The 27,329-nt window shown below is 44.4% G+C and overlaps 1 protein-coding gene across 1 annotated transcript in view; it reads left to right on the top strand.

Moving 5' to 3' along the window:
- The window catches only part of PPIP5K2 (diphosphoinositol pentakisphosphate kinase 2), a 3,486,936-nt gene extending 3,460,044 nt beyond the window's left edge, over positions 1–26,892 (top strand). The window contains 2 exon segments of the mRNA XM_044063880.1: positions 7,192–7,320; positions 25,877–26,892. Coding sequence (XP_043919815.1) covers positions 7,192–7,320; positions 25,877–25,992 — 245 coding nt within the window. The 3' untranslated portion in view covers positions 25,993–26,892.
- The last annotated feature ends 437 nt before the right edge of the window (positions 26,893–27,329 follow it).

Consider the following 27,329-nt stretch of genomic DNA (forward strand, 5'->3'; position numbering starts at 1 on the left):
AGATGGCCGAGTCGGAGCCGAGGATCGGCACTGAGCCCAACCAGCAAGAAAGGAGGTGAGAAGAAGACATCTAACATGGAACGTTATGGTAGGTACATAACTTCTTATTAATTGATAAGCCCACTATGCACATCTCTTTCTTTTAAGACATGGATATAAAGCAGTGTGCATCTCTGCTGCTTAATAATGAGATTTCCTACTCCATTGATGTTCTGCAATGTGTGCTAATGACACATCTTACAAGTTGCACTTTATTGGTTTTAATGAGTTTCATTTATTTTTGTACACTGTCCTTTAGTTTACCTAAATGCAGTTATGTTGTGCATCTTCTGTTTTTTGGAGCTTTTCTGTATTATTTGCTATTGTATGTATATTCAATTGTTCTTCACGTATCCTGCTGCTCATTTATTGTTCTGTGGAGCTTTTCTCCCAGGGCCTCCGCTGTAAAAGGACCTGTGTCCAGTTGGAATTTCCCGGTAAACAAATGTACATAAATAAATAAATAATTTTCTCTCTGGGCCTCTGTTGAAAGTGGGCAGTGTCAACCCAGATGTCCTTCAAGGATGCATCTGCAGTCATCACATATGGGTTGTCCTGCCTCAGGCAGCCCTTCAGTCGGCCGGATTCCAAAGTCTGGCTCCGGCGTCGGCTGATGTCACACTTTCCCCGATGTCAGAGTGCCTGGGGTATAAAAGCATCAGCCGACGCCATCTTCCTCCATCTTTCTTGCCGCGCGAAGCAGAAGCAGTTCGCAAGTGCCGGTCGGCCAGCTCCTGTAATTCAGCTACCGAAGACTTCAAAAAGCTAAGTACCCCGTTGAGGACTCTTTCTTGCCTCAGCCGATGTCAGATAAAGTTAATAATTGTTTAACTTGTGGGAAACAAATACCTCATAAGGATTTCCACTCTTACTGCCAACCCTGTCTAGGCCCAGACCACGACGTCTCGGCCTGTTCAGCCTGTGCTTCCTTCAACCGACGCACTCTTAGACGTCGGGCAGAGTTTGCAGAGGAATTTTTTGGGGCTAGTTTTTCGTATAAGATGCCGTCGGAGACTCCGACTTCTCATTTAGTTAAGAAACGGAAGGACAAGGACCGACGCACGTGGGCCACGGTTTCGGCTGAAACCACGGCCAGGCCTACCGCGAGTGTCTCGGTCTCGGCTGAAACTGAGTCCTTGGTACTTCCGATTACCGAAACCGCTCAACCGACTACCTCGGTCCCGGAGGTCCCGGCTGAGTCAGTTATTGAATTTCCAACAGAAACTGGTGTCCAGGAACCTTCCGACACCATTCCTTTAGACAAATCTACACCAGCACGTGGTGCAGCCAGGCCTCCTGCATCTATGTCCATTAAGGCATTCTCCAGGGCTAAAGCTGCTAAACTCTCAAAAGCTTTGCCTCCCAAGGTTATCCCTCAGGGACCCTCTACTGGTTCACAGATTCTAAGCTTAGCAGAGGATCTTATCTCCTTAATTAGGGGCTCTCAACCTCATCCGGACAGGGGCTGTCAACCTCCTCCAGACAAAAGGCCCAGGGTTGAGCCCTCTGATCCCCACTCCTCAGATGAGGCCTCTGATGGCTCTACTCTCTCGGACCACCAGGAGGAGGTTTTTTCAGCCTACGAGGATTCTGATGCAGAGGAATCTATTCCCTCGGCCTCCCCTCCTGAAGAGTTTTCCTTTGGGGAGATGCTACACACCATGAGAGAGCATTTCCAATGGCAGGGCCAGGAATTCTCTGATTCCAGGAAAAGATTAAGGACCTTTTTACATTTGCCTCAGCATAGGCCCTTAGCTATTCCTCCTGTTTTGAATGTCATTGATGATGTGTACTCTGACTCTAGCACAACCCCTGATTCTCTCCCTCCGGCTCTTGCCAAACCCGATAGGTACTACAGGGTCCCGGCCTCACATCTTTACCTTTACAAGGCCCACTCTGCTGATCCAGAAACTATTTCCCAGGGCCCTAAAGGGGTTGCAGCTGCCACTGCTAAAAATCCTCTCCCCTCTGAAAGGGAGTCCAGAGCTTTAGAGAGATGGGGTAAAAAGGTGTATACTTCTGCTACTCTTTCTATGAGGGCATTAAATTGTCAATTTCATATGATACAGTACCAAGAGTATTTGTTAGATGAATTGCATAAAAAACTGTCTTCACCTGACCCCCTAGACTGCAAGTCACTTCAGGATCTGGTACATAACTCACAACAGGTTAGCAACCATTTCTTGCAATGTGGTTATGATGCATTGGAAGCTTCATGTAGGTCAGCTATGACTGGCGCAGTCATATGTAGGCATGCTTGGCTGAAGGAACAATCTCTGCCAGACCATGTTAAAGCAAAGCTGCTGGATGCTCCTCTGGAAAAGCAAAAGTTATTTGGCTCCACGGCTCAGGAGGTCCTCAAGAAATTTGAAGAAAAGGCAAAATCCGTACAAACAGTCAAGGATTTTCTCCAAGTACAACCACGAAGATTCAACAGGAATTGGCCTTCCAAGAATTGGTCCTTTCCAGACACAGAGAGGTTTCAGAGGCAAGAACAAGCGTGCCAGAGGTAGAGGGCAAGGTAGAGGCTCCAACAGAGGACGTCAATGGCAGCCTCCCAACCAGAGAGGTAATGCCGGACCTTCAACTGCTGCACAAGGACAGGCACAATGACTTTACGTTGACACCGCCAACCAGGGCTCAATTGGAAGCACCTTTGGGCGGAAAGCTTTCTTTATTCTAAGAAAATTGGCACAGTATTACAAGGGACAAATGGACACTACAAATAATAGACAAAGGATACAGGTTTCATTTCCACACATTACCAAAAAGAAAGGGCATGCCAGACCTGCCACCAAATCAAAGGGCAGAGGCTTTGAAACAGATTTCCAGCTTAATGCAAATGAAAGCTATAGAAAAGGTTCCTCTCTCAGAACAAGGCCAAGGATTTTATTCCAGACTATTCCTTGTTCCAAGAAAAGAAAAACAATGGAGGCCTATTCTCGACTTGTCCGCACTGAATACTTATCTCATTGTGCCAAAGTTCAAAATGCTGACTCTACAGCAGCTCCTTCCCATGCTGGGCAAGGGGTCTTGGCTGGTAACTCTAGACCTCAAGGAGGCATACCTGCATGTCCCTATCAGACAAAGTTGCAGAAGACACCTCAGATTTCTTGCAGGGTCAGAGCATTATCAATTCTCAGCATTGCCCTTTGGCTTATCTACTGCGCCCAGAGTATTCACGAAATGCCTGGCATCAGTAATTGCACACTGCAGACTTCAGGGTTTTCAAATATACCCATATCTGGATGACTGCCTTATACAAGCGGACAGCCAACAAACTTTGGTAAAACACTTGAATTATGCCATCCACCTATTTCAGGCCTTGGGATATACAGTCAACTTTCACAAATCAAGACTTGTTCCTTCCCAAAGAATAACCTTTCTGGGTGCAGATCTAGATACAACCACCCAAATGGCCTTCCTCACAAAAGAAAAACAAAATCAACTACCAGATTACTTCAAAAATCTGACAAGACAAACCCAACTGACTGCAAGGAAAATCCTGCAGGCCCTGGGTTACATGGCTTCTTGCATCCTTCTGATTCCGCAAGCAAGACTACATATGAGGAAACTACAATGGTACCTAAGGAGTTTATGGACTCAGCACAGTCACAGCCTGGAAACTTTGATACCACTCATTCCATGCCTTCAAAAGGAATTTCTGTGGTGGGCTCAAGCAAGCCAGTCAAACAGGGGTCTGCCTTTCAGCAAACCAATAGCCAGCCAAACCATTACAACAGACGCTTCAAACCACGGATGGGGAGCGCACATGGAGGGCAGATGCATTCAAGGTCTATGGTCACAAAAAGAGCTACGCATGCACATAAACCAAAAGGAAATGCTGACAGTGATACATGCAGTCGAAGCCTTCAAACCCTTTCTGCATCATGGCCATCTGCTAATAAGGACAGACAACACCACGGTTATGTGGTACATAAACAAGCAAGGAGGCACCCTTTCCTATCCTCTTTGCAGGCTGGCAATGAATCTATGGGAACTTTCCTTGAAACTCAATATACAGCTACAATCCCAGTTTGTGCCAGGGAAAGACAATATACTGGTGGACAGCTTAAGCAGAAATATCATGGATGCACACGAATGGATGCTGCACCCAGACATCTTTCTACAGATAACACAATCATGGGGGAGGCCGGACTTGGATCTTTTTGCCTTCCCGCACAATCATCAACTGAAGAAATTCTGCTCAAGGGCATACCACCCACAAGCATGGAAAGTGGACGCCCTCTCTTTCAGCTGGAGAACTCTAACAGTGTATGCATTTCCACCTCTCCCATTAATGACCAAGGTTTTACTGAAGATCAGGACAGAGCAGCCAAAAGTGATTCTGATAGCTCCGGACTGGCCAAGACAGCACTGGTGTACCCACTGTTAAAGAGCCTGTCACGCACGAAACCATGGCCTCTTCCTCTATGGCCACTTCTACTGACACAGCACAATTACAAAACTCTGTATTCCAACCTGAAAACCTTGCAACTAACAGCCTGGAAAATACATTGACTCCTCCTCAGGACAAGCTATCCCAGAGAGTGAAAGATATTATTATGGAAGCTCACGGCCTTCCACAAGAAAGGCATATTCAGCAAAATGGAAAAGATTTCACATTTGGAACACCACAAAGGGCCTAGATGCGACAGTGATGAACATGGCACATATCCTGGAATACTTGGCAGAAATGTTCCACAATGGTCTGTCTTACTCTTCCATTAAAATTCATGCTTCAGCAATTTCAGCAGAGTACAATACTGATCCACCTGTCTTCTCTCATCCTCTCCTAAGACAGTTTCTAAGAGGAATCAAAAACATCAATCCTCCAAGGAAACCACCTCTACCTTCTTGGGACCTTAACTTCGTGTTGGAAAAACTAACACTGCCTCCCTTTGAACCAGCAGCATCTGCAGAACTACAGTTCCTGTCTTGGAAGACTGCTTTCCTTCTGGCCATAACCTCAGCAAGAAGAGTATCTGAGTTACAGGCCCTTATGGCAGTACAGCCATTCCTTATTTTTCATCAGGACAGAGTTTCATTGAGAACCAATCCTACATTTATGCCAAAGGTAGTATCTAGGGTTTCATTAAATCAAGCTATTCACTTGCCTACCTTCTTTCCAAATCCACAAAACAAAGGGGAGAAACTTCTGCACACCCTGGACATACACAGACAGTTGCTCTACTACTTGGACAGAACTAAAGGTTACAGAAAAACTGACCAGCTGTTGGTAGCATATGCTGCTGGTACACAAGGAAAAGCAATTTCCAAACAGACAATTTCAAAATGGATAGGGAATTGCATTCGTTTTTGTTACTCCTTTCATGGAAAAACTGTGCCAGCTAACATTAGACCTCATTCCACGAGAGCCACAGCCACCTCCACAGCCTTCTTAAGAGGGTGGCTACCAAGGACATTTTAGAAGCTGCTACATGGAGCTCCGTGCATACATTTGCCAAGCATTACAATTTACCTTTATATTCCAGATCCAGAGCAGGCTTTGCTATGGCAGTCCTGCAGGGCATTTTAGCTACACCATCCTTTACATAGTTCCTCCACCCCCAGATTGGCTATGGTATTCTACCCATATGTGATGACTGCAGATGCATCCTTGAAGGACATAGTACAGTTTTGTACCTACCATAAATGTAGATGTCCGATAGGTATGCATCTGCAGTCAGGTTTACCCTCCCTCCTTCCCCTCTGTGGTATTTCTTGGGTACTTACCCCTCTTATAGCTAGTTGGGGGGATCTATTATGGTGTATTTGTTTTTATATTATTGTGCATGTTTGGATTTTTAAATGCATCTCTCCAAATTTAGCCTTCCTTAGAGGGCAGCTGGCATCTGGGGCAAGAAAAACTGAGGAAGATGGCATCGGCTGATGCTTTTATACCCCGAACGCTCTGACGTCGGGGAAAGTGTGACATCAGCCGACGCCGGACCCAGACTTTGGAATCCGGCCGACCGAAGGGCTGCCTGAGGCAGGACAACCCATATGTGATGACTGCAGATGCATACCTATCTGACATCTACATTTATGGTAGGTACAAAACTGTACTTTGTGTTTTCCCGGTAAACCAAAGTAAAGAAGTAGTTGTCTTGCCAAGAGCAATACAGCAGATAAATGGAGACCAAAGGTAGTAAAATAAGGACTGCAGGATGAAGTGCATTAGCTGCTTGTAGCTCTAATCCTCTGTGCTAAACTGTTATCTAATGGCCACAACTTTAGACTGTAGCCTTGTATGCTGAGGGGCCATCTGAGACAGTTCCAGTATTTCTACTTGATCTTGCAGTAATTATCCTTTATTCATGCTTCTGTTGTTAATGGTCATCATCACCAAACCCCCCCTTTTTTCTCATTTTGTACATGGGGCTGGGGTGTCATTTCAAATGTTGCCACCTCTCTCTTTATTCAGTGCCACACTCCTGCATTCCTTGACAGTCATGCATGACTGTCAGAAGTCTTCTCTCACACAGTCCATTTACGTCTTTGCTTGATGCCCTCATATCCTGTTGCCTTCTTCCTGTCTGTCCCAAATCATCTTCACCAGATTTTCTTCTGCTTTTCTGGACATGTGCTCAAACCATCATAAGCTGTTCTCTTTGACCTTTTCTGCAACTGGAACTACTTTGACTTCTTCTGGTTAGGTCCTCATTTTTTTGTCTGTCTCACAGTGTACATCCTGCCACCCATCTCAGGCACTTCACCTCCATCACCTCTAGCTTCCTCAACTGCTATACCTTTATTGCTCAGGTTTCTATACCATACAGTAGTACTAGTCTCACCACTGTTTGGTACACTTTACTTTCTAGCTTCTTTGGCATTCTTATGTCATATACTACACCTGACACTCTGTGCCAGTTGGCTGCAGCCCAGCTGATTCTAGTTTTGGCCTCCTCATTCAGACTTTCCTTCTCCTCAACCACCCCCTCCCGGATACTCAAAGCTGTTAACCTTTTCCATTATTTCCCTTCTATCTCATTTCTCAGCTTCTTCTGATTTCTTCCACTTGCAGCTATTACAACCACACAATTGTACTTGGTAAGTAACTTCTATTAAATATTGATATAGGGTGGGTTGCTTCCTTATGCCCTTGTGTGCTTATTTTTAAACATTGTTTCTTGTTAATATTCCTTTCAGCTTCTTCAATTGGTTATGTGCCTGTTTTGAACAGAAAACCATCACTTAACACTTATACTCCTGCAAAGATACTCCCTCCACCAATACTGTTGTCAACAGATAAGCAAGCTACAGAAAAATCCACTTTGTGTAAGTAGGTCCTCTAACTCATGTATCTTGAGATGTTGTAAACCTTGTAGTTTTTTCTGTGTTTATTATAGCTAACAGTGATTTTGAAGCAACAGTTGCACATGATTCAAATAAGATACAAATTATATTGTTAAGATAATAGTAAATGTTTCATATTTGACTTCTAAGTAAGTAATGTTGATAACAGGTGTATCCCTTTTGTCAGATATGACTTGTAAGTTAGGCATATTCTTATATACGAGGGATGTGTTGATAAGACTAGTATATAAGACTAGTATGTGTCATACTGCATTATTAATAATTTGCACTTTCACTAAAAACAGTTACCCAAATTGATCTATCTACCATGCCCCATCCATCAAGTTGTTACTAATCTTATCCTGAAAATGTTTTTTTTCCCCTTCTCAAAGTTGTAGAAATCTAGTAAAGTATTTTAAGTGAAAACATACTTAAAATATGAAACCTTATGTTTACATAGTGTAGCATATCATACTTTGAATACATAACTTTTTTAACTTCACTCCCATTGTGTATGCTGACCATTAGACAATTGGTCAGCTGGCCTAGTCATTCACCATACTCCAGGGCAAGAGCTGACCAAAAGGAGCCGTCATTTACACAGACATCAGTTGTACTCGTGATGCCATTGTACATGCTCAGTAATGCACACAGGTTTCAAGTGTCCAGTGGGCATCAGCAAGGACATGTCATTCACTTCCACAAGCCAGTGCTCCTGTGAGGTCTTTGTTCTCCAAGTGTGATTCAACCATGGGGGTATGTGCTGCAAGCATGCGTTCCCACCAACCACCCCATCCCATCCCCTTGAAGAGAGCTGGCAAAGTCACATCACTCCTCTACTCCCCCACACCAACTCCGATAGATGACTGAGATGCTAGTCAAACTTAGGTTGTCTCAGTAGTAATTATCTCTTTATCCCGCTACATCAAGTGGAGCTGGCACTGTGTATGCAACACTTGCAAATCAATATCTAGAGTGAATGTTGGCACAGAAAATGAAAAATACAGAATTAGAAGTTTAACTACAAAAACAATAATCTGTAAGATTTAGGTGAACCAAAGCACATGTTCTGTCTGTTCATTTAGAAATATTTTAAAGACCATGAGCAAAGTTTTTTTTACCATTTTTTTTTGTTTGGTTTAATTGTGCTCTCATTATGCAAACTAGACATGTGAAGTTGTTCAATCTCGCCGTTCATTCTTCACTGATGGGTTCGGAGCCGATCCTCGGCTCCGACACGGCTGTTTAGCAAAGCTCAAAGATTACCAGTAGCTCGAGACCAAGCCCCTTATCCCATGATGCATTGCTGAAATTACCTCAGATCTAGTTTTCCATGGCACTGATCTCTTGGTTTCCAGCTTTGCTCGACACTTTTTCAACGAAATAGCAAGTTTTTCTTAAAAAATTTTCATATATTTCAAATTTACTCTATTGCTTACTTAATTATCCAGAATAGTACTATCTTTTTGGGCCTCGTTAGTTTTACTGGCCTTTCTTTGCTAGTGTGGGCTTCGGACTAATATACAGTTAGTTCTTGTGGTTATATATATATATATATATATATATATATATATATATATATACATATATATATATATATATATATACGCACATATACACAGTGTGGCCTTTTGGACATTGTTAATATTGTGTGTGTGTTTTCCTAGTTGCTTTCTTGTTAAAGGTGATAGAATTTGTTTCTTATTATGTCAGAAGATAAAGACAAGACATCCTAAGTCTGGTTTCAAAAAATGTCCTGACTGCTGACAAAAGATGTCTGTCACTGACGGACACGTTCAATGTATTTATTGTCTGGGTGAGGTGCACCATCAGGAGTCCTGCAGTGTCTGCCACTCCTTTTCCACTAGAGTGCTTGCTGAGAAGAAGAGAAAGCTCATGGATTAGGGTCTTCTTGAGTTTGCCTTTGTGGAAGCTTTGACTGACCAGGATGGAGCCAGCAAGTCATCGAAGTCCTCCAAATCCTCTTCAGACTCTAAGTCAAAGAAGTCTAAGAAAGTGGAACTTGCTGTGACTTTGGCTCCACAGCCTTCGGAGCAGACAGTCTTTTCCTTTCGGACCCGGGATACTGCCTTGAGACTGGTCTCCGAATCACCTTCTTCTCCATTACTCCAGTCGGCACCATCAATGCATTCCTCCAGGTCCTCTGTTAGTCTTTCGGATTCGGACATAGACCGGTTGGTACAGAAGCTCTTAAAGGCACCAGGCCTAGCTAATTTGCTGTCGGCTCCGACCCAGGTGTCGGAACTGAAGACTACTATCCAGAAATCGACTGCTCCTCCTCAGAGCCGTAGCAGATTTTCGGAGCCAGAAGAGACCGACCTGATGGTCGTAGAACCCTTGGAGCTGACATCTGTCCCAGTGTCATTGGCTCCATCTACTCGGACATCCTCGGCGCTGTCTGGGGACTCTAGGAGCCAACTCTCTCTGGTCGGGTCTGGGGAGGATAGTCGCACTGACCTGTCTGTGCAGAGTCTTCCTCTCGGGGCCTCGGCGCGGGTGAGCTCGGCTCCTACCTTGTGCTCGGAGCCCACGGCATCGATGCGGGAGGGGATCATGGTTCCATTGGGTCCGTCAACTCCTTCTCATCGGAGACATGATACCTTCGTAGCCATGAGGCGAGTACTGTTTCCTAAGACTTCCTCATCACCAGGTCTGGCATCTTCTTCCCCTAAAGTGCCGGTGTCTGCTTCTGCTTCCATCGGCCACCCCAAGCGTGGAGACCTTGGAGCCTCAGGTAGCCCCAATGGGCGTCCCCTGCTCTTCTGAGACTTCCCCAGAGGTTCCCACTGAAGAAGTTCCCAGAAAGAGAGTGTGCAAGAGGAGGCACTTGGACTCCCCACAGGAGTCATTGACATCTGACACTGACTTGGATGAGTCAGAAGGGTCCCCTCGATCCCCCTCTGAGGACATCTCCTTTGTGGAGATCCTTGAGATCCTTAGGCAGAAGGGTGACTAGCAGTCCAAAAACCCTACTGAGGACGAGTCAGTTTTTCTGAAGGCTTTTGGGTCTCAACCTTCCACCTCCTGGGTGTCTCCACCCTACGATGAGCTTATGCAACTGGTCTCTCTTAGGGCATGGGAGTCTCCGGATTCCATGCAACCTGTTCATCGGAGGCCGAATAAGTTTATCTCTGCCCCAGCGGATAAAACCTTCTTGGCCAAGGGAGTCCCTGTTGATGCCATGGTGGTGGCGGCAGCAGCCACCAAGAAGGAATTGTCTGAAACTTCTACGTCTATCCATCCTCCTAACAGAGATTATAGGATCATGGATAGATATGGGAAACACATGTTCAGTTCAGTGACTTTCACCCTTCAATCACTGAACTATCTGACCCATTTCACCAGACTGCAAAGAGACCTCCTTAAGGAGTTGGGAGATAGTCTTCAGGGTGCTATAACTGCAGGTGTCAATGACAAGGTTTCTGCCCAGCTTGCTACCCTTAATTCCATTGCGAACTCGTCCATGCGTCTCATATCATATGCAGTAGATGGGTCAAGTAAGGCTGCAGGAGCAGGGGTTGCTCTTCGTAGGCATGATTGGATGCGCCTCTGTTCTATTGCGGAGCCCTTCAAGTCTTCATTCATAAATATCCCGTTTAATGGCTCATCCTTGTTTGGGCCTAAGGTAAAGGAAACATTGACCAGGTGTGAACAGGAGGGAAAGACTGTCTGCCGTTGGAGTCCACTTTTCTACCCCTACTCGACCTTACCCCAAAGTCCAAAGGGGAGGAAAGATGTGGTTCCATAAAGACCAAGGAGCCTTTCAGGACACACGTGGAAAACCTTCCTCCAGGGGCAGAGAAGGAGGTGATAATGGAAGATGCCACCCTTGTGGCAGAGGGGGTCCGCAACACCAAGGTGACGGAGATCATTTCTCTAGCCAACACTATCAGCGCTCCTAAGAGGAGGCCCGACTGTCCTGCTTTGGAGGCAGTCATGGGTCGCTTATCTTTGTACCCAGAAGGCTGGTTAGATATCACAAATGACAGATGGGTACAGAGCATTATTTCCATAGGGTATTTCATACTGTTCTCCTCTCCACCCATTCCCGTCAAGAGAATCCCGGACCTTCCACCCAGTTACAGCGAACAAGCAACCATAGAGGTCCACAAGTTGCTAGAAAAAGAGTCATGCAACCAGTTCCAGCAGACCAAACAGGATTCGGAACTTACTCAAGATTCTCTTTGGTTCCAAAGAAAACGGGACTGGAGACCCATTTTGGACCTCAGCAGACTGAACCAATTTGTAAAAAAGGAGAAGTTTTGGATGGTCACGCTTCAGTCCATACTCCCCTTTTTAGGGAAGGACAATTGGATGTGCTCGATCGATCTCAAGGATGCTTACTACCACATAAAAATAGCCAGAGGTCATCTGCGTTTCCGGCTAAGAGCCAGTCACTACCAGTTTCGAGCTCTGCCCTTTGGTCTCACTACAGCCCCCAATGTGTTTACCAAATGTATGGCAGTGGTCATGGCTCAATTGAGGCGGCTAGGATTCCAGGTGATTCCATACCTAGACGATTGGCTCCTTACCTCCACCACCAGGCAACAACCGATTCAGGCAAAATAATCCACTCTGACACTCTGCAACCACTTAAGCATTATGGTCAACTTCGAAAAGTCTGCCTTGTCGCCATCACAGCATATCATCTTTATAGGGGCAGAGTTAGACACTTCAACCAGCACTCTATGTCTTCCAGTCAAAAGGGTATCAATTCTTCACCAACACATCACATCACTGGTTTCAAAGAACAGAGCTCCAGCCGCAGAGGTCTTGAAAGTACTAGGTTTGATGGCGGCAGCAGTTTTAGCCATTCCATTGGCGAGGATGCATATGCAGATTCCTCAATAGCTCCTATTCACTCAGTGGTCTTACCAGGAGTTGCCAATGAGTTATATGATTCTGATTACAAACTCGTGCAAGAGGGATCTTCAGTGGTGGTTGACGTCTCTACATGTTACAATAGGACGCCCCTTTATACTTCCCTCTTCAGTAGCCACTGTGACCATGGACGCTTCCCTGATTGGGGGGGGGTGAATTTTCAGGGAAAGACTGCCCAAGGCACATGGACGGATCAAGAGTCACATTTGCATATCAATGTCCTAGAGATGAGAGCAGTACTTCTGACGTTGCAGTACTTTCAGGACTCTCCCTCTAGGGACAATTGCCATACAGACAGACAACATGTCAGTGGTCTGGTATTTGAACAAACAGGACAGGACCAAGTCTTACCCCCTTTGCTGAGAAGCCCTCAGAGTTTGGCAGTGGGCTGTGTCATCCCAGCGCTTTCTGTTGGCAATGCACATCCCAGGGAGATCCAACGTGATAGCGGACAAGCTGAGCAGGGCAATATTGTTGCCACACGAGTGGTCCCTCAAACAGGAGATTGCAGACAAGATTTTCCGCAAATGGGGCCAGCCTTGTTGCGATCTTTTTCCCAGCCACATCAACACCTAATGCAGCAACTACTTTGCCCTGATCCCCCCCTCTGGGAGAACCCCCAATAGATACACTCGTACACGATTGGCCCCCGGGTCTCCTCTATGCATTTCCCCCAATTCCTCTGAAACCCAGATTTTTACAGAAAGCAAAGTCACTGGGAAGGACCGTCATTCTTATAGCCCCTCATTGGCCTCGGCAGATTTGGTTTCCATTTCTTTACCATCATCTCTTGGAGGATGTATGACCCCTGGGCCCAGTTCCAGACCTTCTTTGCAGTCACTGAAGCTAACTGCTTGGCTGCTCCAGTTCCCCGTAGAGCCAGGCTTCATAATCTTTCAGATGACACAAGTCAAATTTTGTTGGCTTCTCACAAACCTTCCACCAGAAAATTGTATTGTAGTAAGTGGAAAAGATTTTCCATTTGGGCTTCTAACAAAAACCTTGGTCCTTACCAAGCTCCATTGTCATCCATTCTAGAATTCTTGACCAAGATTTTTCACGAAGGAACTGCAGCTGCTACCGTTAGGGTCCAGTTAGCAGCTATATCTAATTTCCATCTAGGTATTGATGGACTGAATATTATGCAACACCAGTTATTAAAGGCCTTCCTCAAAGGTACTTTTCACATGAGACCTCCAGTGAAGACTCCTTATTCTCCCTGGAGTTTGAATTTCATGCTTTCCCATATTATTCTTTCTCCCTTCGAACCAGCATCTTCTTGTGAGCTCAAGTTTCTGTCATGGAAAACTATTTTTCTAGTGGCCATTTGCCCGCAGTGTTAGAGCTTCAGGCATTATCTATCAAGCCTCCATATATGATTTTTCATCCTGACAGAGTATCCCTTAGGACTAACCCTTCTTTTTTGCCTAAAGTATGTTCTGAGACAAACATAAATCAAATTATTGAGTTGCCTGTTTTTTTCCCCAACTATACCAACAATTTAGAATACACGCTGCACAAACTTGATGTTCACAGACAGCTTAGATATTATCTGGACAGAACAAAAGACTTCAGAAAGTCAGACCAACTTTTTGTTTCATTTTCTGGAGCCAGAAAAGGTAGACCAGTGGCTAAAACAACTCTAAGTGGCTTTCAGATTGTATCACCTACACTTACTCATCTGCTATTAGGTCTTTGTTGCATAAAGTGAAGGCGCATTCAACAAGAGCAGTCTCTAATTCTTTGACCTTTCAAGCCAAGTTACCTCTTGACAATATCTGTGCTGCAGCCACTTGGTCTAAGCCTCACACTTTTATCACTCATTGCAAAGTGGACAAGGCCTCCAGGGACAGGGCTTCCTTTGGTTTTGGTTCTACGGTCCTGAAAAATGTACTCCCGTGAACCACCCAGGATTTAGGGTGCTAGGGACGCTACCTATCAGTGAAGATTGAATGGCGAGATTGAACAACTTCACATAAAGAAGTTATGTACTCACCATAACGTTCCATGTGAGTTGTTCCATCTCACTTTCATTCTCACGTCCCTCCCTCCTTCCTCCACCTGGCTGATGGTTGACCTGGAGACTAACTTCATCCTGGTTATTCAATGTTTCTTCCTGTCTGGGAAGATTAGTCCTCTTACTAGTATATGGTACACGCAGCAAACAAGATCTGAGGTAATTCCAGCAGTGCGTCATGGGATAAGGGACTTTGCTAAACAGCCGTGTCGGAGCTGAGGATCGGCTCCGAACCCATCAGTAAAGAATGAAGGCGAGATGGAACAACTCACATGGAACGTTATAGTGAGTACATAACTTCTTTTTTCTGATTATAAAATAATATATTTTAATTTAGTTACTTCAGTGGAACTATGCTTAGTAAGTATAGTAAACATTAATTGGTATTTACTGTAGGCTGAACAGCTAGCTGTCCACTTCCTTCCTAATTCCATGTCATGTGACCTAGAATTCTAATGATGCAATTGTTAGGATATATAGTTTGACAGTCTGTGATAGATGTTTTCTGTAATCTGTAGCAGATTTCAACATACAAATTCAGCACAGCCAATCAGGCAGACAGTAAGTCACTAAGTAAATGTATTTTATTCAACTAAAAGCAAATTAGAACAGCATAAGGTTCCTTGTAATGTTTATATAGTTTTTTTTATTTATCCCATAGTAGACAACTATTAGTGATACTTCTTTGTTACCATCATATGCCAGTCATTATACACTTGCTCTTAACAGTAGATGTTTGAATTCCTCACTTTTGCAGTAGCTGCATCTCCTGCCACCCCTCCTACTCTTTTCTGTATAGCTGAATATGGGCATAAATTAAGGTTGTGTGTTTCTACTTTGTATGTTTCTTTGTTGTCATTGTTCCTTGATATTTTTTCAGTATTGTTAGGCTCGTGTGTGTGTGCCTGTGCCTGTGCAGCCAGAGCTTTATGAAGCATTTCCTAGGTGGAGAAACAACCCATATAACCTAAAGACTAATGCAGCAATGAGAAATTTGTGCATTTACTGTTACTTACACAGTTGTACTTTCTTGAAGTTTACTCTATAAAAGGGCAATTTGCTTAGTGGAATGTCCTAGCCACCCAAAGTTTTATTTTTCTTTTATTTGTATTTATTAATTGAGAAAGAGTACATTTTTGAGACTCGGCCCAAGAGCACTGGTTAAGTAACTTTCTCAGAGTCACACAATTAGCAATGGAGGCTGAGGGAATGAAACACTGGGCCACAGGAAGCAGCTCATTTAAACTGACTTGGTGATAGGTTCATAGGTAGATACTAGGCTATCTGCCTGAAGGCATTTATAAGCCTAGCTGGAATGTGTTGGCTTTTGCCGCCCCCTTAGATTAGTTCCCTGTACCTCTGTCCAGCAGAGCTATTGAAGTGATCCCTGGGGTAAACCTTCTGTTTCCCATCCACTCATCAAGGTTTCTCTTGAAGAGGGTTAGCGAGGAGCTCTGCCTAATGTAGATTGGAATCTTGTTCCAGAGCATGGGAAGTCTCTGGGACAGGAATCTATCCCTCCAGCATGTCCTATTTATTGTTGTGGTGAGATTTAGATCCCTGGAGCGTGTGGCTCGAGGGGATATGGTTTTCTTTAGATGGAGCATGTCCATCACTTCTGAGTTGTTCATGGTCTTGTACGTCTGGCAGAGAGCACCTCTGAGTAGGTGGTATGCAACTGGAGTTTCTTCAGTCGAGCTGCATAGGGCATCTGCTTGAGGCCAGTGGTCCCCTTGGTGAGGTACTTCTGTGGTCTTTCCAATTGTTGCAGGTAACTTGTAAGGTACTTCCCAAATGGGGCGTTGTACTCTATGATGGGTCTGATGAGTGATGCGTAGAGGGGCCCAATGACCTCTTTCGATCTGGATGCAAACCCTTTTGTGATTAGGTGGGCCACATAGAAGGAGTTTCTAACCACTTAGGCAATGTGATTATCAAAGGAGAGGTTACTATCTACTTGGGTCTCCAGATCCCTTATTACGTCTTCTGTATTTAGGGGGCTACCACCTATGTGGTAGTTTGTGGGTATTTTGTTTTTTCCAAAGGGGATGACTATGCACTTTTTGGCATTTAGCTTGAGGCCATGGTTTTGACACCAGGTATCTGTCTCAGTGAGACCCTTTTGGAGGATGTCTGTGTCAGCCGGAGAGTCAGTTACAGCCCCTAGTTTGCAGTCATCTGCGAACTTGGTCCGCCATAGTCCTCCTGTGTTTGCCTGTACCTCTGAGACATATATGCCAAACAGGAGGGGTCCTAGGGCTGAGCCCTGGGGAATGCCACTTGTAACCGGTTTAGAGTCAGACCTAGCTCCTGCAACTCTTACCATGTGGGTTCTGTCCATGAGCCAATTGGCAGCCCATCTCGTAACGTAGGGGTTTATGTTCAGGCTGGTGAGCTTGTCTATAATACCTGAGTGGTGAATGGTGTCAAAGGCCTTTGCGAGGTCTAGGTAGGCTGTGTGGACCACCTTTCCCTCGTCTATAGCCTTGGTAACTGTCTCAAAGAATTCCACCAGGTTTAGGAGGCATGATCTGCCCTTAACAAAGCCAGACTGGGTAGGGTCCAGTGTTTGGAGGTTTCCTTTGTCTCTGTTAAGGAGATCCATGATGATGCGCTCCATAGCTTTGCAGACCACGCTGGTCAGGCTTATAGGGCAGTAGTTCCCGGGGTCCGTTGTGGCTCCACTTTTGTGGAGTGGAATAACCGTTGCGTGTGCCAGTAGCCTGTGGAGAGGCTGAGTTTAAACAGTGTGTTTAGATGAGGGGTTAGTTCATCTTTGAGCTCATGTAGGACGCAGCCTGGGACACCGTCCTGTCCCATTGATGCTGTATTTTTGTCTTTGGAGAGGGCTGTTTTAAACTGAGTGTCTGTGATTTCAGGGGCACTACATTCTTCTGGTATAGTTATGGGCCCTTTTGGGGGTGAGAGGGGGGTGACGTTTGCACTGAACCTGTCTGCCAGGATGTTGGCTATATCTGTCGGTTCAGTGTATTTTGTGCCATTCTGCACTAACTCTGAGCAGATCTGAGAATTGCCACGAATGCCTTGTGGTTATCTTTGGAGTCCATGGCAATTTTTCTTTCGAAGCTAGCCTTGGATGATTTTATGAGGGAACATAGTTTCTTGCTGATACTGATCAGGGATGTCTTCCCTTCTTGGGATTTTACTCTTTTCTGTACTAGTTTCCTCCTCCTTATTGTATAGCTTGTTTATGACAGGGGTACACCAGACTGGTTTCCTTTTCTTGGAGGAGTGATTCTTGGTTTTGTTTGCATGATCCATGCATTCTTGTAGGTGCCTGTAGAGTGCATTAGTAAAGGATTTTGCAGCTTGGACAGCATTATCCTTTAGCATGGGGGGCTTTGAAACTTCCCACCTCGGTCTTAAGTAACATGTAGTTTGCTTTTGAAAAGTTTTTCACAGTGGATGTTCTTCATCTCACATTGCTGCAGGCATAACCTGTGGGTAGTCCGCTGTCCTCGGTCGGCCCGAATAACAAAGTGTTAGGCTGGCGTCGGTCATGGTCGCTCAGATCTGACGTCAGTACTCCGTGGTACTAAAGCGCATGACCGACGCCATATCCTCAGACTTTCTTGCCGCATGGTCCGAAGCAGAAGCAGCGTTTGAGAGTGCCGTTCGGCGTCCTGAAATTTTCGTATTCTGAGTTTCAGACCGAAGACCAAGTTGGGCTAAGTATCCCGTTGGGGAATATTTTTGTCTTTTCTTGCCTCAGTTAAATCCGGATGTCAGAAAAAGTAAATAATTGTATTTCTTGTGGGAAACAGATACCTCATAGGGATTACCACTCTCTCTGTATTCCTTGCTTGGGGCCTGAGCACGACGTAGTCGGGTGTCGCTTTTGTGCTAGATTTAATAAGCGCACCATTAAACGCAGGTTAGATTGTGCTAGACTTGTCTTCGGTAAGCGGTGTAACTACAATATGCCGTCGGATCCTCCGATGCCCGCTACCGCTAAGAAGCGTAAGGAAAAATCGTTAAAGTCCAAGCAGGATGAGTCGTCCGTTACGGACGCCGGTTCTTTGGAAACTACGGTGGAATCTGTGGATCCAGCCGAGGTTTCAGCTGAATCTCAGGGGGAGCCTTTAATCTTGCAGGATGTGGCCTCTCAGGAGTCGGGTCAGGCTGAGGGGGCCTCTCAGGTCTCTGTAGTCCCTTCTTTGCATAAGGTGGTTAGGCCTTCTGCTTCTGTCTCTAAGGCACCTTCCAAGGTCAGGCCTGGTTTGTCTTCCTCTGGCGTCAGCCCTAGTTCTGCAGGTTCTGTACCCAAAAAGCATATGCTGAAAATGGCAGAGGATTTGATTACCTTAATCAGGGGTTCTATGCCCCCTCCAGATAAGAGGCCTAGGGTGGAGCCAGAGGTGGAAGGATTGGAGCATTCTTCAGATTGCTCAGAGTCTTCGGCTGAAGACATTCAGGATTTTCCTCCTTATTCTGATTCAGATGCAGAGGATTCTAGTCCTTCTGCTTCCCCTCCAGAGGATTTTTCTTTTTCTGAGACCCTGCATTCCATGAGGGAGCATTTTAAGTGGGAAGGTCAGGATTTCTCAGATTCTCGAAAGAGACTTAGGGAATTTTTGTTTTTGCCACAGCATAGGCCCTTGGCTATTCCCCCTGTTTTGGATGTTGTTCAGGATGTTTTCTCTGAAGCTTCCCTTAATCCTGATTCTTTGCCTCCTGCCCCGGTCAAGCCAGACAGGTATTACAGAGTGCCAGAGGCTCATAAATATTTGTATAAGAGCCCAAGAGCGGACCTGGAAACTATTAGCCAGGGACCTAAGGGTGTCAGGGCTTCTGTTGTAAAGAATCCAGTTCCTCTGGATAAAGATTCTAGAGCTTTGGATAGGTGGGGTAAAAAAGTGTATACCTCTTCCACTCTAGCGATGAGGGCTTTGAATTGCCAGTTTCATATGCTGAAGTACCAGAATTTTCTCTTAAGTCAGTTAAAATCTAAGGTAGATGCTTTGGCAGAGGGTATAGAGTGTAAGGAATTGCAAGATTTAGTTCATGCCTCTGATCAGGTGGGTAAGCATTCTTTGCAGTGTGGTTTTGATGCTCTACAGGCTTCTTCCAGGGTGGCTGCCACTGGATCAGTTATTCGTAGGCATGCCTGGCTTAAGGATCAGAATTTGTCAGAGCATGTTAAAGCTCGAATTTTGGATGCTCCCCTTCAATCTGAAGTTCTGTTTGGTTCTCCTGTGGAGTCAGTTTTGAAGAAAATGGAAGACAAAGCTAAGTCCATGCAGACAGTTAAGGATTTTTTGCAGGTGCAGCCCCCTAAGTTTAGTAGAAATTGGCCTGCTAAGGGATGGGCTTATCCTTCTTCTGATTTACAGTCTAGGGGCAGATCTAGACGTGGTAGGGGCAGAGCTCATGCTCAGGGTTCTTTCAGGCCTAGGACGTGGAGTTCCCCTGCACAATCTTCAGGTGAGGGCAGGGGTCAACATTTTCGTAAACAGACCCAATGACCTGTATCTCCAGCTGCCAGATCCCTCCTGTCTGGCAGCTCCTCTGGGAGGAAAGTTGGCACTTTTCAGGCAAAATTGGCTTTTAGTCACCCAGGACAAATGGGTGTTGGACATTATAGACCGAGGCTACAAGTTTTATTTTCACACCTTGCCTCCTTTCAAAGGCATGCCAGACGTTCCTCCTCAGCAAAAGTTGGAGGCTCACAAACAGATTTCTTTACTTTTAAAAATGGGGGCTATGCAGGGGGTCCCTCCGTCAGAAGTAGGCCTAGGATTTTATTCTCGCCTGTTTCTTGTACCGAAGAAAGGAAACACTTGGAGGCCAATTCTGGATTTGTCTATTCTCAACACATACCTGGTCATTCCAAAATTCAAGATGTTAACATTGCAGCAGCTTCTGCCTCTGCTGGGCAAAGATCACTGGATGGTAACTCTGGATCTCAAAGAGGCTTATCTTCACATTCCTATCAGGCCCAGCTGCAGGAGGTTCCTGCATTTTCGGGCTGGTACTTTTCATTATCAGTTCTCTGCATTGCCCTTTGGCTTATCTACTGCGCCCATGGTGTTCACAAAAGTCCTGGCTCCGGTGATAGCCTTCTTAAGATTAAGGGGAATACAAATTTATCCTTATTTGGACGATTGCCTGATTCTTGCGCAAGACAAAGTCAAGTTACTTCACCATCTTCAGTATGTTATGGCAGTGTTAAGGTGCCTAGGGTATTCTGTGAACGAAACAAAGTCCAGTCTAGTACCCTCTCAGGACATGTGCTTTCTGGGTGTGAGACTGAATACAGCCTCTCAGATGGCGTTTTTGACCCCGGACAAACAAAGAAATCTTGCCCTTTACTTCCAGCAATTATCTCTACGGTCCAGGCTGACTGCAAGGACAGTCCTTCAGGCCTTGGGGTTCATGGCATCTTGTATTCTGGTGCTTCCCAATGCCAAACTGCATATGAGGACGCTACAATGGTATCTCAAAAGCGTATGGACTCAACACTGCCACGATTTGGACACTGTCATTCAGATAATACCTTGCATCCAAAAGGAATTCTTGTGGTGGGCTCAGGAATGTCACCTAAACAAGGGACTCCCTGTGACCCGACCAGAGGCGAGTCAGATCTTAACGACAGATGCCTCAGACATGGCTTGGGGAGCACACTTCAATGGGAAATGGGTTCAAGACACGTGGCCTCCCAGACTACAACATTTGCATATCAACATGAAGGAGATGTTAGCAGTCCAATTTGCCCTGATGGCTTTCAAGGATCTACTTCAACCAGGACAGGTGTTGATTCAGACAGACAACACAACAGTCATGTGGTACATCAACAAGCAAGGGGGAACCCATTCGTACCCTCGTTGCAGACAAGCTATGATTTTGTGGGAGGCTGCTCTCAGTTTGCACCTCACTCTTCAGGCAAGGTTTCTGCTGGGAGCACAGAACTCCTTAGCAGATGTTTTGAGCAGACAGATGGTGGATCCCCATGAGTGGAAACTGGATCCTCATGTATTTCAACAGTTGACGGTGGCGTGGGGGACTCCAGACATAGATCTGTTCGCTTCTCCACTAAATTTCCAACTGCCAAAGTTTTGCACAAAGCTGTTTCACCCAAAAGCTTGGAAAGTGGATGCTCTATCATTCAGTTGGAACAACCTTCACGTCTATGCCTTTCCTCCTCTACCTCTTCTTCCCAAGGTGCTCTTGAAGGTCAGACAGGACAAGCCTTGCATGATTCTAATAGCTCCAGATTGGCCACGTCAGCACTGGTACCCTCTGCTGAGGAGTTTAGTACGGGAGCCTCCTTGGCCTTTGCCATCAATTCCACACCTTTTGTCCCAGGCAAGCAATCATTTCCGCAATGTCAGGATTCAGTCCCTGCATCTGACAGCTTGGCGTATTCAGTTTTAGACCCTGGGGGGTCGCAGCTTCCTCAACAAGTTTTGAATGTCATTTTGGAGGCCAGACTGCCTAGTACCAGGAAAGTTTATGCTGATAAATGGAGGAGATTTTTTCTTTGGAGCAAAACAAAGAGCTTTGATGTTTCTGTGCCTAATTTGAGTGTTTCACTTCAGTATCTTACAGAATTATTAGACAAAGGTTTGTCTTTCTCCTCTGTAAAAGTTCATGCTGCAGCCATTTCTGCTCACTATGACTGTGACCCACCATTATTCTCTCACCCTTTGTTTAAGCAATTTCTTAGAGGGGCAAAGAACATAAGACCCCCACGTAGAGCTCCTACTCCTTCCTGGGATCTCAATTTTGTGTTGGAAAAGCTCACTTTACCTCCTTTTGAACCTGCAGCTACTACGGAGTTGAAGTTTTTGTCTTGGAAGACTGCTTTTTTGTTGGCCATTACATCTGCTAGAAGGGTATCTGAATTACAGGCTCTAATGGCAGTTGAACCCTTCCTGATATTTCATAAGGATAGGGTCTCCCTGCGTACTAATCCTACTTTTATGCCTAAGGTTGTTTCTAATGTGGCCTTAAACCAATCTATTCATTTGCCTACATTTTATGCTGATCCCCAAAATAAAGGGGAAAAGATTTTGCATTCTTTGGATATTCACAGGCAGTTACGTTATTATTTGAGCAGAACTAAAGGGTTCAGGCAGTCTCAACAGTTATTCATTTCTTTTGCCTTGGGTTCTCAGGAAAAACCTGTTTCAAAACAAACTATTTCTAAGTGGATTGGCCATTGTATTGCTTTTTGTTATTCTCATCATGGTAAGGAGGTTCCGCTGGAATCAGACCTCATTCCACTAGGGCGACTGCCACTTCTACTGCTTTTTAAGGGAGTAGCTACTAAGGATATTTTGGAGGCAGCTACTTGGAGTTCAGTGCACACTTTTTCTAAACATTACCATCTCCCCCTTTATTCCAAATCTAGGGCTGGGTTTGCCACTGCAGTTTTACAGGGCATGTTAGCAGCTCCCAATGCTTTCTGATTTTGCCAACCTCCCTTTACCTTTGCTTTGGGATTCTACCCACAGGTTATGACTGCAGCAATGTGAGATGAAGAACATAGTACAGTTTTGTACCTACCATAAATGTAGATGTTCGAAGATCCACATTGCTGCAGTCCAATTTACCCTCCCTCCTTCCCCTCTGTAGTTTGGGGTGGCTGTGTGGTTTGTGGTGTAACTATTGTTTCTACTTTGGTGATTGGGTGTTTTTCCATTTTTGGCTATGGCCTTTCTTTTTAAGGCCTTCTGACATCTGGGGCAAGAAAGACTGAGGATATGGCGTCGGTCATGCGCTTTAGTACCATGGCGTACTGACGTCAGATCTGAGCGACCATGACCGACGCCAGCCTAACGCTTTGGTATTCGGGCCGACCGAGGACAGCGGACTACCCACAGGTTATGACTGCAGCAATGTGGATCTTCGAACATCTACATTTATGGTAGGTACAAAACTGTACTTTTCTTTGACCGGGGGTGGTGGCGGAATGTGGATATCAAGAGTGATTAGTTTATGGTCAGATCTAACCAGTGGGGGGTTGACCTCTGGTGTGGAACACCGGACACCCATGTTGGTGATGACCAGGTCCAATATGTTGTCATCTCTGATGGGGGTGTTGACCAGTTAATCCAGGGCGTTTGAGCTTATAAATTCTAGGAAATGTTGGGCAAGGGAGTTTGTACTTGAGTAGTTCTCCCAGTTAATGTGTGGGTAATTGAAATCACCCAATATCAGGGTGTTTGGTAGGACCTTTATGTTTCCAGGAATGTGGAGTGGGGTTCCTGGGACATGGTGGATGATCTGTAGCAAGCTATAATTTGAATAGCAGTTTTGCCTGTTGTTAGTTGCACGTGGATGATCTCTGAAGCATCGTGCTTTGCCAGTAACTTGGAGGTGTGGGTATCCTTGATGAATATGGATACTCCCCCGCCTTTTGTATTTCGGTCCGGGTTTTGTGGCTGAAATGTATGGTATGAGTTGTAGCCTGGTAGTGCTGGGGTGCTCGCTGGAGCCTTAAACCAGGTTTCTGTTACTGCACATATATCGATTTTCTCTATACTGAGGAGTGCCTCGAGTGCGTGCATTTTGAGGTTTAGACTTCTGGCATTGAGTAGCATTACCCTCAGTTTTTTGTTACTTGTGCTATTTATGGCGGTGGGTTTGTCTTTTGAGCCTTGCCTAAAAAGGCACTATGCGGTTGGCAAGAGCCTTGGCTAGTATTCGAAAGCCTAAGGGTGACAGGTGCAAGCCGTCTCTAGCGAAGCAGCGTGGCTTGTCGAGCATGTCATCCCAGGCTGACAGACACTGGATCCCCTTTGAATGACACCAGAAGCTTAGCCAATTGTTGAAACTGATAATTTTTTCTCTGTACCGTGGTACCATTCTTGGTGAGGGCAGGATGCTACTCAGGGTCAGGGTCATACCGGCCTGGGCTACGTGATCAGAAAGCTCCTCCATGTCTCTCTTCATGTAGTCCAAGGAGGTATGGCTCAGGTCATTCACACCAACATGGACAATGACAGAGTCATATTTGTACTTGTTCTGGAGTGACCCGAGTGCTGGTGTTATGTGGCAGATCCTAGCACCCGACAGGCAGCTAACAGTAACCTTCTCCTTGTTCAGCCTAGTGAGTGGGTGTCAATGTGCCTGATTATAGAGTCACCTATTACTAGTGTGTTGGGTATGTTATTTTGCCTTAAGGTCTGTGATTGTGTGGCACACTGGTTTTGTGAAGTATATGTTTCATGGTTTGTGTTCGGGGGTGGAGGTTCCTTGGATGTCTGCTTTGGAGGTCACTGTTGCTTTTGCAGATTTTTATTTAGAGCCTCCGAGTATGTTTTCATGTATTTATGTGTTTTTTTTTGCCGGTGCTGGTTTCTTAGGTCTATGTGAGACTGGTGGTGTGATGCAAGTAATTCCCTTCTTCTCTTGACTGCCTGGTCCAGCCTTGGGTGGAGAGAGCTTAGCCTCCAGTTTTGCTGTATAATTGCATCTCTTGCATGAATTAGTGTTTGGTGGAAGGAGGAGAGGGTTGTCTGTGTACATAAGGCAATTGTAACATTGCTTCAAAATGCCCAGATTCACCAGTTGGACCGGAGAGTACACCTGAAACTGCCGTTTGGACATGCCTGGATAGGTACAGTGAACTGTTTTACTGATTGGCTGGTCAGGTCGAATAGAGAGCCTTGTTTTTCTCTACAGTATAGGGGGGTCTAGTGCTAAGGTTTATTAGTGCTTGCTAGGAGTTTTGAGCAAGTGCTGGGATGAGAAGTGAATGGTTTGAGTGCTTAAGTTTTAAGTTTGTCTAGTTCCAAGGGAAAAAATTGAAGAGTAAACTTTGTGGAGCCGGGAATAGTTATACCCTAGCTACCCGGTGCGCAAAACCACGCAAATGCTGGTTTTATAGCAGGGAAATGAAAGATAGAGAAATTAGCCCAAAATGGCCAATAAACTACTAATTTCTGGGCTGAAACCACTCCTCCAGGGACAGATAGGCTGTTCAAAGCTCCCTCTCTCACAGTGAACACAGAAACTTCCTTTTATCCAAGTAAGGTATGGGCAAACACAGAAACTTGTAACACAGCCCCGAATTCAGTACTAACCTGAAAACTGGACTATACTAGCTTAGAAAGGCAGGAAAACAAGTACTAATTGCTTTTTCCTTTATGGTTTCTCTATTTGCATGTGGTTAATAATTAAGGTCTGAGGTTGCCTCAAGGATAAAGTGAAGATGTTTGAAATAGTAAGTGCTAGTTATGGTGGGATGTGTTTATAGAGTTAAAACTGCACAGTATGGCACAATTCCCTAAAGCCATACATTTCAAATGAGCATTTTTAATTTAGAGCCTTTTTTTATTTTGAGCTACCTGTGGAATTTTGAAGATAAGAACAGGAACTGCGGGTTGTAGGTTGACATAGTAGTATGCAAGGTGAAACAGTTTACTTGGTTTCATCTTGGTGCTTGCTCTGTGGTACCAGTAAAACAAAATTGTCACTTAACATTACATAAAGTCAAACCTTTTTGGAATGTGTCTGTCTATATATCTATCCATTTATCTATAATTTTTGCTGTTGGTAGCCATCAAAGGTTTGTTACAGCTACTCAGATCACGTATTTAGCTGGTTGCTTGTAATGCAGTTCATATTTTGTTTTTTTGTTTTTTTTTTTAGGCAGTAGTGGTCCTTCCAGCACGATGTCTAGTGCTGGCCCATCTTCTCCTATAGGAACTTCTCCACAAATAAGTCTTTTTGATAGAGGTTTACCTTCAACCAGTGAAGAACAGTGAAGAGAAATAGGAATTTTGTTACTCTGACAAACTGTTGGCTGTGTGTAAATAATGGGAATGTTACCTAAAATATGTATTTAGCACACTTTCTCCTTTAGTGTGATTGTGTTCCCCAATTATGTGTAAAAATGTACATACACAGCACTATAAAATATACTGTGAATATATGTATATATTTAATTGTATATAAATTTATTGTAGAAATGTGCTGCTTTCATTTGATGAGGACCTTAAAGTTGCAGCTTAATGTTAACAAATGTGGTATAAAACTTTTTGATGAAGTTACATATTCATTTTATTAAAGTTAAAATGCCTTTAAGTAAAAAAAAATGTACATAAAATGTTTGACTAATAGTTGCTGCAGGCTAGCCTTGCTTTTTTTTTACTTTCTCAGGCATTTAATACTTGAGTTACTGTTACATTATACCAGTTTTACATTTTTCACAATTTTTTGTTCTTTGTTCTACAGAACCAAATTTGATCTCCTTTTCATTGTGCTGTATATTTCATTTGTTTTCCAGTATAAAAAATGTTAAAACTAAGCTTTGTAGGTATTAAAGTTTTGAGACTTATTTTTGAGACTATGTTCTGTACAACAGTTACTTGTCTGCAAACATGTATTTTAAAATATCTTAACTTGTAAAGTATTGTCCACACTGCTTATAGTTTTTGTCAGTTCATCATGTAACACTGGCTGACCTCTTTTTAAACTGAAAATCTTCCTTTTCTGTGCTGAGAATGTCACATATTTGTGAAAGTCTCTTGTATTTGCATTCTGTCTCAGAAAACAGTGTACTACTGTGAGAGAGAACTGCAGTGAAGAAAGACCATCTGAATTTTGTTTCTCAAACATTTTGCTTGCACAACTTGGAAAAATAAATCATACCTGTCTCACTGTTACTCTTGATGTGCCAAAACTAATGAAGGCACTGCAGTATTTTATTTTAGCATGTAGAGGGTGCTGATTACACTATGAAATTATACAAAAAGATAAGCCAGGTGTGCACTTATTCACTGTGAAACCCAATCATAACAGCTGTTAAAGGTGCATAACAAAAATTCAAACCTGTTATGATTGGGTCTCATGCTGTGGTCCACAAGGGCTGCAGAGAACAGCATAAGTGATAAAGTGACAGCCTTAAAAGCTGTAATACAGATCACTCTGCAGTGCAAGTAAAAGAGTCGCAGGTTGGTCTTTGGTAGCTTTGAAAGCTGTTTACCATGCAGCATTGTTGAATGTGTTACAGCTTTCAAGGCTGTAAAGAACTTTGTGCTTCTACACTTATTTATTGGCATTTGTTTACCAGGAAAGTCCACTGGGCCAGGCAGAACCCATT

This window comes from Protopterus annectens, chromosome 2.part2, assembly GCF_019279795.1.
Source record: "Protopterus annectens isolate FY-2018-M chromosome 2.part2, PAN1.0, whole genome shotgun sequence".
NCBI lineage: Eukaryota > Metazoa > Chordata > Ceratodontiformes > Protopteridae > Protopterus > Protopterus annectens.